The sequence below is a fragment of the Bicyclus anynana genome, chromosome 7, assembly GCF_947172395.1.
Source record: "Bicyclus anynana chromosome 7, ilBicAnyn1.1, whole genome shotgun sequence".
NCBI classification, from domain to species: Eukaryota; Metazoa; Arthropoda; class Insecta; order Lepidoptera; family Nymphalidae; genus Bicyclus; species Bicyclus anynana.
In genome coordinates, this window is record NC_069089.1 from 4071156 (window position 1) to 4081663 (window position 10508).

Consider the following 10508-nt stretch of genomic DNA (forward strand, 5'->3'; position numbering starts at 1 on the left):
GAACCCTCGTAACTTAAATTTTAAGTTTTCGACTATTATTATCACCATTAAATTACATTAAATTATGACATAATCTTTTCAAAAGTGCTTGTAAACTAAGACCAATTGAAATAAATGAATTTTGAATTTTGTAAGGGTTATTCTTTAGGTCAAATGAACCGATTTTAGTATATAAAAGCAAGCTTATTTGTACAGTTGTAATAGCTGCGATACAAAGCTAGCAATCGCTACCACTGGCTCACACGGCCAATATTAATAACAATGATGTCCGGTCGTTTTCGCGCGGCGAACGCTCCTCTTTAGCGCCATATATAAGAAGCCATTGTTTTTTTATTTCCATAGTCGAACCCCGAAACTGTTGTCTTATAGACCTCTATGTTGTTTATGTGATACGATAGTGCAAAGTGACAAAATGGCCTGGACATTGTATGCCGTGTGTTTTGTTTGTGTGTGCTCGGTCAGGACTCAGGTGATACCGGGCAAGTCCAGGACGAATGATGGTGATTTTAACAATGTGAACTCGGATGGATCGTTTGATTTTGGGCAAGTACCATAAATGTTTTTCTTTCACAGACATACATAATAAATCTAAAGAATACTACCCACCTAAAACATAATAACTATTATATAACAAATAAGTAGGATATAAGTATGAAGTCAATTATTAGTTGAATGCATTATACATATATTTATACTTTGGAGTACAGTTAAACTAAATAGGTATTTAAAAGGGTTTCAGCAAAACTGGATTTCGTAAAACTGACAATCATTCATAATTTAAACTGTTGTATTGTATCGATCAAGTGTAAAAACTAATCAGCTTTGACTCTCAGATCGGGTACATTAACATTGAGAATAACTTTCATTAAAATTATTTTTTAATTAAGTTGATAATACATATATTTATTTTAATTTTACACAAGTATATAACAATAAACATAAATTTTTAGTGTTTAATATATAGATTCATAAATTTTTAGTGTTTAATATATAGATACTTATGCAATAAGTTTTCGGTTACTTACGGTAGAATAGGATAAATTTTATCATAAATCGTAACAAAAGCTCAAAATTCTTAATTCTAGACGAATTAAGAATTCTAGACGAATTAAGAATTTTGTGCTTTTGGTATAATGTAAGCTTAGTTTATAAACACTTTTGAAAAGTATTAGATTTGAAAGTATAAAATCTATACTAATAATAAAATTGTAATAGGTGAAACTCTGTATATTGAAGATATTTATTTATTTGTTGGAGGGCATTATATAATTGAAACTGAAGCCAGAAACATATATTTTTTATTTTATGTCTATAGTTCTGTCTTTGATTTTGTTGACCGTGCATCATGCTGAAACTACTGAATCAATTTAAATGAAAGTTTGCACAATTACAGACCATAATACGATGAAGGTTTTTGGGAAACTTTTGCGAAAATAAAAACAGATGAAGGGGGTCAAGTAGGGGTTTGTATGGAAAGTCCTTAGTTTATTAAAATAAATTTGTAAAAATTGTAAATAAAGTACGAATAATAATGTAATTCAAGATTTTAAATCCTTTTCCTGTCAAATAATTAGTGGACTATTTATTATATATATATATAATATACATGTATATAAAGCATTCAAAATTATAAATAGAAGGGGGTAAAAGTTTACATAGATTTTTACGCGTACGAAGTTGTGGGCTAAGTCCGCCAGTAAAGAATATTATTAAACGTAATTCCGTAATTTGCCTCTATATTTACTCAATAAATTCTCAAACTACTCGTATATATCTACCTCATCATCATCATCATTATCAACCCATATTCGGCTCACTGCGGAGTTCAAATATCCTCTCAGAATGAGAGGAGATTAGGCCAAATAGTCTATCACTCTATGCGGATTAGCAGACATCACACGCGCAGAGAATTAAGAAAATTCTCAGGTAATGCAGGTTGTTTTTCCTTCACCGTTTGAGACACGTGATATTAAATTTTCTTTGAATGCACATAACTGAAAAGTTGGAGGTGCATGCATCGAAATGGATTCGAACCTTCAACCTACGTCCTCCGAAATCGAAGGCAGAGATCATATCCACTTAGCTATCACGGCTCACCTACCTACTTGAATTTATAGCAGGTAGGTAAAACCTCCGAGGAGGTATCTACCAGCCTAGTTATGTAACGTTACGAGAGTCATTTCACTCTTGCAAAACATATATTAGGAGGGTAATAGTTACATCAATTACAACGTAAAATTAACAGCCATTAGTGCGGTATGTTTTTATTTACGTGTACATATTTTAGTTATCTTTAATCTGCCTTATTACGCTGTAGGTAATTAATTCGCATCTTGATTGTATACAAAACGCCATGCCAGCAATTAAAACATCAGTGATTAGTAGTAACAGAATTCTCGTAAGTAACTACTCTGTAGTTTTGTTCATCCTTAAGTGTAATACCATTTAATTGATACCCTCTTTCCGGTGTCGTTTAAGGATCATATTATTTAAAACACAATTCTCAAAATGGAACTCAAACGCTTTATCGTAATTCCTTCCTGCGCTCTCATTACGATATCAGCACGTCAAGATCGATATTAGACCTATCCTAGTTACCAAGTTATATTCATGTAATGAAATCAAAAAGGTCATAATAATTCATCATCATCATTATCAACCCATATTTGCCTCACTGCTGAGCTCGAGTCTCATCTCAGAATGAGAGGGATTAGGCCAATATTCCACCAATGCGGATTGGCAGACTTCACACACGCAGACAATTAAGAGACACGTGATATTTAATTTCTTAAATTGCACACAATTTTTGCAAAGGTTTGCTAAGGGTTGCTAAGGGCTGCTAAGGGTTACTCTTTGCAGCTCTATGCGACAGTGTTGAGGTCTACTCTTTGCAGCTCGATGCGACAGTGTTGCGATTTGCTTTTTGCAGCTTGATGCAACAGTGTTGCGGTCTGCTCTTTGTAGCTCGATGCGACACTGATGCGGTTTGCTCTTAGCAACTTAAGACCACAGGATTGTGGTCTGCTTTTTCGATGCGAGGACAGTTCGATGCGAGATTTATGCGGTTGATTAGTTTTAGATAATAATTTGTGTATCAATCTATAACACCTAATATAATTATTACATGCGTTCACAGGTATACGAACAAAGACGTCGGCGGTAGCTACCATTTGGCTCAGGGCAACGTTAACGGAGTCGTGGGCGGTAGGTTCGGAGCGAGGGATCCTGGGAACAATGAAGTCAAAGAAACCATTTATACTGCCGGACCTAGAGGGTGAGTTGAAATTCTACCAGCTGTTTATTATTTTATAATGATGTGTACTTACTAATAACGATTTTATATGTAAAGTAAGAAGACTTGTAAATACTATACGCATAAATAACAGTAAACAATGTATTTAAACCCGTGCTAATACAACAAAAAGCCTCAATAGCTCCTCGGCAAAGGGGATGGACTCACGCCAAGATCGTGGGTTCGATCCGTACCCACTAGACTATTGTCGTACCCACACCTAACATATGTCTTTTGCGCCTATTTGGAGGGAAACGGGAATATTTAAGATATATGGCAAATATTCCATAGATGACCTAAATGGGAACTTACAATTACTAACAATTGGCAAACTTTGGACTTTTACATTTGACACTATCGGATCGTTCGAAAAACTTTGAAATCGAAAGTACGACGTTATTCTTAAGCTGTGTTTCACAGATTTCGCGCAAGAGGTCCAAACGTCCACCGCAAGATAGATCTGGATCAGCGACCGCGAGGCAACATCGGTAACAAGGACGACCCTTACTTCGACCCCAGCGAAGACCCCAGCTATTCCTACAAGCTAAACACACAGACGTATTCGAAAAATGAGAATGCAGACAGTAGAGGCGACGTTACAGGTACATAACTGCATGTTGAAATACATAACTGCATTTTTAGAGCAATTACTTTCTCCGTGAAGTAGCTTTCTTTTATTCTATACAAGTTAGCTCTTGGCCACAATCTCATCTGATGGTAAGCGATGATGCAATCCAAGATGGAAGCGGACTAGCTTGTTAGGAGTAGGATATAAATTCACAGTCCTTTTGGTTTCTTTATGACATCGTACCTACCTCTCGTAACCTGTAGAGTTCCGCTCTACAGGTTTGTGGGAGACGAAGTACCTAAGTATCCTTACTCCAGACCCTTAACAGTTCAAATTTAAAGCGTATTTTTAAATATTTTCCTCTGCCTATTATGAGAACTCGTACACTCCAAAATTAAAAGAGGGTAAATAGTTAGTGTAGGCTTACCTTGTGACCAGTGGTGACGAAGATAATCTCGTAAAGAGAAATAGAGAAAATCAACCAATGGTGGTGCAACCGGAAATAAAGCTATCTCTTTCATGTAATAATCTTATAACTATGTAGTGCACAGCATATGCTGAGCTGTACACCCTTTCTTTTTAAAGGTTACAGACAGACATGCTGTCATTAGGGTAGGGTATACTGTCTGTAACTTTTACATTTGAATAAATTTATTTTCTTTCTTTCATTACCTTGGTACGAAAGACATGGGACTGGGACAGTTCCGCTGCCATTGGACGACGTTTAGTCTATTTATATCCGGTATTTCTGGTTGCGCCGCTATTGGTTGAAAAGAGTCTAATTATTTTCACGAGATAATGCGTCCTTTAGTGTTAGGTCCACTTTGGTATAGATAGATAACAATTACAGGGCGAAAAATTTCAAGATTTAAAAAATGCAATATTTATTTCAGGCCACTATTCTTTCGTCGACGATGTAGGCGAGCGACACGACGTGTCATACATAGCGGGGCGCGACACCGGCTTCCACGTGTCCTCGGCTCACCCGGACGCGCCCAACCTGATCGGGTCTCCCTTCCACCGCGCGCCGCTCGTCAGGGGGGAGGACAAGCCCAGAGGCAAGACCGCTGTCCAGCGGGGACTTGACGGCTCTTACAGGTATTAGTGGTGTTCGGAGGTATGTGGACGATTTCGCCTCTATACAGTTTTTTTCTTTTTTTCGAGGAGGAATAATGCCTTTTAGACTTTTGACGACTTGAGACAAGGCGTGTCCATTTCCCAGGGACTAAAAATTTCTCAACTCTGTCTGCATGGTATCGCGACGTATTTTTTCATGCCACTCTCTATATCTATTTTATTTTCTCTTTCTTCCTTTCTAAATATTATCCATTTGACCATTTGCTCATATCTCTGCCATTCTTGCTCACTGAACAGTATACGCGGGATCAGTCTTTCAGGACCTACCTTGCCTCAATAATCTCAGGTCTCTACTTGCGATATAGAATTTGTTGCGCACAGCTAATTAAGACAATTTCAGATTACTTATGATCTAATTTTACACTGTCGTGCTATCGATGTCGTGTATGACAAAACACTGTATCTAAAAACATCCACTTTGAGTTCGCAGTTCTTGTTTCAGTGCTATTATTTAATAGGTACTTTTTTCAGTATGTTTATTTAAATGCCAGTTTAGGTACCATCTGCTAAATATCCTCGCACCTATCCACTGGCATTTACATAAATATTTTTTAAATTTAAAAATACCAATAAATGCGATAAGGGTGGAGTAAAATATGAGTGTTACTAGAAAATGTAGAATGTTAATTGATGAGTAGGTAATATTATAAAACACCGTATATAAAGATACAGTGTAATGTCATAGCACGGTAACAGTTGCCGTTAGGACTTGAGTGTTCGTAATATTTTTCCACTTCGAAGGAATAAATTTAACCCTAAATTTTAAGAAACATGATAGAAACCGACGATAAATATGTTGACTGAGTCAAAACATTAATCTTGAGAAAGCCTTGATGTAGGTAGTAAATTCTCTGTATTAATGTTTTATGTTAAAAAACTAAAAAAAACTGGAATCATTTCTGTACAGGTACTGTAATTCTACGTGCTCATAAATAATGATAATGCCTTGTTGGTTCACCTTGGTAGCCTATGTGACTTCGGATTATTCAGATCGTGAATCCAAGTCCTGGGCTGGGGTTATTAAATTAAATACTGATGAAAAGGTCATGATTGGCAGATGTGAGAATATATGGGCAGACTACTTATAATTATAACATACTTACTAATTTTAGATTCATATCAGCTGGTCCTGATCAGAGAAGAACAGAAAGCAGCGACTCGCACGGTAACGTCAGAGGTTCCTACACATTTTTGGATGACAAAGGTGTACAAAGGTATAAATACGTCCGAATATAGTATCAAAAAAATAGATAGTCTAATTTCCGTTGTTACCAAGATTTCGAAAGAGTTCCTCTTACGAATTAATTACAATTTACACTTTCAATTAAGCCAGACGCCAAAATCAATTATAAGTAGGTAATAATATAAAAAAAAATTTTGATTGAAATTGAAAAACAATAAAAAAAATTAAAAACGTCTACGTAGATCTATTTATATTTAATCGATAAACCTCCGGATTTCTACTAGTATTGACAAAATCCTTATGTCTTCTTTTTTTCATTTACAGGACAGTTCATTATATAGCCGGCCCCGGCATCGGGTACCGTATCGTAAAGAACAGCAATGACCCCATCATCCCACCATACTTCCCCACTCTGCCCAGCGCTTTCGACCCAGCCTTCAACGCAGTCGGCGGTAGTGGTGGGTCCGTGTCTCCTTCCTATACCTCTAATGATGAAGGAGGGGATGACGTTTTTAAAGGTAAGTTTTTGGCAGCTAAATGATGTTTCTAAGATTATTTTGTAATACACTAACTATTCTAATTCTATGACTGCCACGTTGGTAAAGCGATTAGTCTGTGGCTCTGAATCATGGGGTCCTATGGGTTCGAATCTGTGACTGAGCTTTTTATTCAAAGATGTTTCCAGTATTATGCTATCAGACCAGAGTTGGAAAATTGATAGCGTTACTGTTCCTTATGTTAAGCTGTCAGTCCTGGTCATTACCTATCATTATCATCTGATAGTAGGTCTTAAAGAATTTAACATTATCGCCTTTTAAGTCCTCCCACTCGCATTAAAGCAGCATGGTAGGTATAGGCTCCATATCCCCTCTCCTATGTATGACAACATAAACTATTTGTAAGGGGAATGATTCTACTTAACTTTTGCAGGACCAGATGGAACTGCTGCATCGGGACATGTCAAACCACCGCCGTTCCCATCCGAAATAGAAAGGCCGAGTAGTCAGGTCATTATCCCATCTGAAATAGAAGAATCCCCACCAGACAACGGACATAGCGGTGAGAGTTACGGGCCAGGACCTACCTACGTCCAAGAAACCGGATCCGAAGACTTAGGCTATGTGGACGAGGATGCCTCTAGTTTCGCAGGCCCAAATCCAACTCAAGGACCAGGTGATGCATAGCACGGATGTTGGCAAATATTGATGTTAGTGATCTTGTTTGAAACACGAATTTACCGATTTTCATCAACTCTTGTTTAAGACAATCGTGTACGATGAACATTGCTTTTTGCCACTATTAGTTCCCTCGAACATCAGCGCTCTTTCTCCGTAGAAAGATCGACGGATAAGCTAAATAACATTCAGAAATGTGCCATTTACTGTTAAATAACAAGATCACAATATTCAATCGAAATAGCACAGAGCGTTTGGAGAGAGCACTTGGAATGACTACATTATAAGAAATTGCTTGATCGCAATAAATATTGTTCACCGACAAACTGGTTTTTATTACACCATTACCTCACGGCACCAACGCACAGCGATAGAGCACGCAAAACAATTCATAGAACTTAGTAATGATTACAACTTGCAGGCAAACCGTGGCGTCCGACCAGCAAACCGACCAAACCTTATAGGCCGACGAAGAAACCTTATGTACCGGTAAAACCTTCCCAAGGGACGATTATTACACCCGGAGATTTCGAAGTTGAGAGTGGCGAGCAAAGTAAACCAGATTTTGCGGTAGGATTCAATATACAACACACCAGGCCCGGTGCAACTATCATTAGAAATATAGGTGAAGACTATTTTGGGATACCTCCTGGTGTGTCAGTTAGGGCACATGTACAAAGTATTGACTTATATCCTTTTAACTCAAAGCCACTTTCACCTTCCGAAGCTCTGGAAAACGATAAAACATAACTCTCCATTACCAAATCATCTAAGTCTGTTTCAAAAGTTCAGGTAGGTTCACATCCAATTTGTAAAACATTCAGCCACGAAATAATTATGTGAATAAAGATTTTATATTGTTGTTTGCGTTTAATTTTAGGATAGTATCAAGGATTTACAATAAACTGAAAGATGGGGTATGTTTCTTTATAAATTTATTCGAACACGACTGTAAATTTAACAAAAATGCAAAACAGTAACTTTACAAGGGACCTGGGTGGTAATGCTTTGTCGGTGTTTTGTTATATGTTACCACCAGTAACGATTTATAAGTAGTGTCTCACGAATATTCATTACTTACTTAAAGAACGCAAGCAATATGTAGTATTCTTAAAACAAAATACTAACTTAAAGCTTAAAAAAACAGTCTCCAACTAATTAAGAGTTTTAAAAGACAATATTGTAGCAAGACACAGAACGTTTTTCAGAAGTATATGTTCTATAATAAGATATGAAGGTGATTTATGCAACAATTAGAAGATAAGGGAAATAGTCTAGGCTTCTGCTTGTGTATGTTAGAAAGCATAATTTTGATAGAAATGAGCAGAATCAATTGTTTGTATTATGGCTTTCCGTATTGATGCATTAACTATTTGCATACAAGTCTAAGATTATGCAAGTGGAGACGGTCATAATATTCATGAGACATGCACTACGAATGGTGTTAATTTTAACAAGAAATGCTTTAATTGGAAGGTTACTTTGGCAAATTTTCGTTAGTGAATAAACAGGAAAGTTGAATATGTGGGTAAATTATTAACTCTAAATATAATTATAATAATAATATATATTTTATCAATAAGTACCCTAACTACTTGCGAGATTGAACGAACAGTGCCTAGATTTTACATTATCATAATACAATAAAAAAAATATTTGTATATAACCCTATATAATATAGAACAGAAATTATGTTAGTTACATTCACTTAAAAATGAATCTTAATGATAATGACATTACAAGATTTTCGTTCGCACCTGTTACGCTTTTACTTGCACTGGGTGGCTGTGCCTACAGTTCTACTACGCCACTATAGTGTGATCTATGTTATATATCACTACTTGCACACTAGGGCTGAAAGTGAGCTTTTATAAAGTTGCCGGTTGTCTTTAGGTCAGGTCTTACACACCATTAATTTTTCATTTACATTTGTAAAGTATTTTAATCTCGGCTATCATAGACCTCCCAGCAAGTAAATGATATTTCAGGTGGTTTATACAATGATTAAGTACATATATTTCGCAATCCAATTGAGTGTGTTTGACATGAAAGCGATCGAGTTTATGAAAGTAGGTGGTTTTCCATTTTTTTGAAATTCCTTTTCATGTAAACGTAATCATCACAAAGAAAAATATTATGTTTCTAACTAACTATATTTGCGCAACAGTTGTAATAATTAATTTAATTGTTAGTAAACAATTAAACATATACTAAATACAATAAATAACTAGTTATCTAAGACACGTAACAATAAAGTGTTTAATAGTTACAGACAATAAAATATATTAATAGTAAAAATAAATATTAATAATACTATAATAATTACGTAACGACGTGACGGCTCATTTTAGAATTCAACTAACATTGATTTACTCTCTCAAAAATATAATATATAAAGATATAGTTAATTCACAAAATAACACACAAAAATGTATTCATTTATTACACAAACATTTATGCTGTGTTAAATTGACAGGTGTGAAAACGCTTTAGATAATATTAACAAACCTTCCTAGGACTCATTAGGTTCTATTTAAATTCGAATTTGGTCATTTATAATTTTTAATTGAGTTTTGGTCAAACTGGCAAAACAACAAAGCGATTCAGTTTTTCGTACTGAATTAAGGCTTTAATATAATAAATATTTCTCGTAACCATTAAGTGCGCTAATATTGACACTCAACGCTAAGCGAAATTACAGTCAAAACACAATTTTTTGAGAAATATTGTTATTTATGCGCTATTCTTTGTTTTTTATCTCTATTATTTGAAAAATATACCTTGTACTGTTTAATTTACAATGCATTTCCATTTTTATTAAGTATTAAAAAAGTAACAACGTGCTAGGTCCTCGTTTTTGAATGTTACTAAAAAACAGTGTATCTAAGGATACAGTGTTTTGTCTAAGTACAGCAAAATTTTCTGGTGGAAAAAAATTGTTCGTTCGAAATCTTTCACACCTGTCAATTTATTTCAGTTTGTGTATATAATACGATACAGACGTGCAGTTTTAAGTGTACATATGTTCAGTTAAATCTGTCTCCGTCAGTTTTGACTGTACAGTTTTTTCTGATTTTAATTGAAATTTCGATTAGATAAAACTGCACAGTTAAAACTGAAGGTATGTAGCCCGGGTGATACATAACCCTACAG

General features: G+C 35.5%; 1 protein-coding gene across 1 annotated transcript; it reads left to right on the plus strand.

Annotated features, from left to right (window-relative positions):
• The first annotated feature begins 333 nt into the window (after positions 1-333).
• LOC112052301 (uncharacterized) lies at positions 334-8216 on the plus strand. The gene is made up of 8 exons (XM_024091321.2): positions 334-543; positions 3137-3274; positions 3713-3894; positions 4754-4958; positions 6110-6211; positions 6505-6698; positions 7111-7353; positions 7777-8216. The coding sequence occupies exons 1-8, from the start codon at positions 413-415 to the stop codon at positions 8103-8105; spliced, it is 1524 nt and encodes a 507-aa protein (XP_023947089.1). The 5' UTR covers positions 334-412; the 3' UTR covers positions 8106-8216.
• Positions 8217-10508: the final 2292 nt, after the last annotated feature.

Coding starts and splice junctions, on each gene's coding strand:
- LOC112052301 (XM_024091321.2), top strand. CDS start 413: ATGGCCTGGACATTGTATGCCGTGTGTTTTGTTTGTGTGTGCTCGGTC. Junction 3,895..4,753: donor CAGTAGAGGCGACGTTACAG/GTACATAACTGC, acceptor TATTTATTTCAG/GCCACTATTCTTTCGTCGAC. Junction 7,354..7,776: donor AAATCCAACTCAAGGACCAG/GTGATGCATAGC, acceptor TACAACTTGCAG/GCAAACCGTGGCGTCCGACC.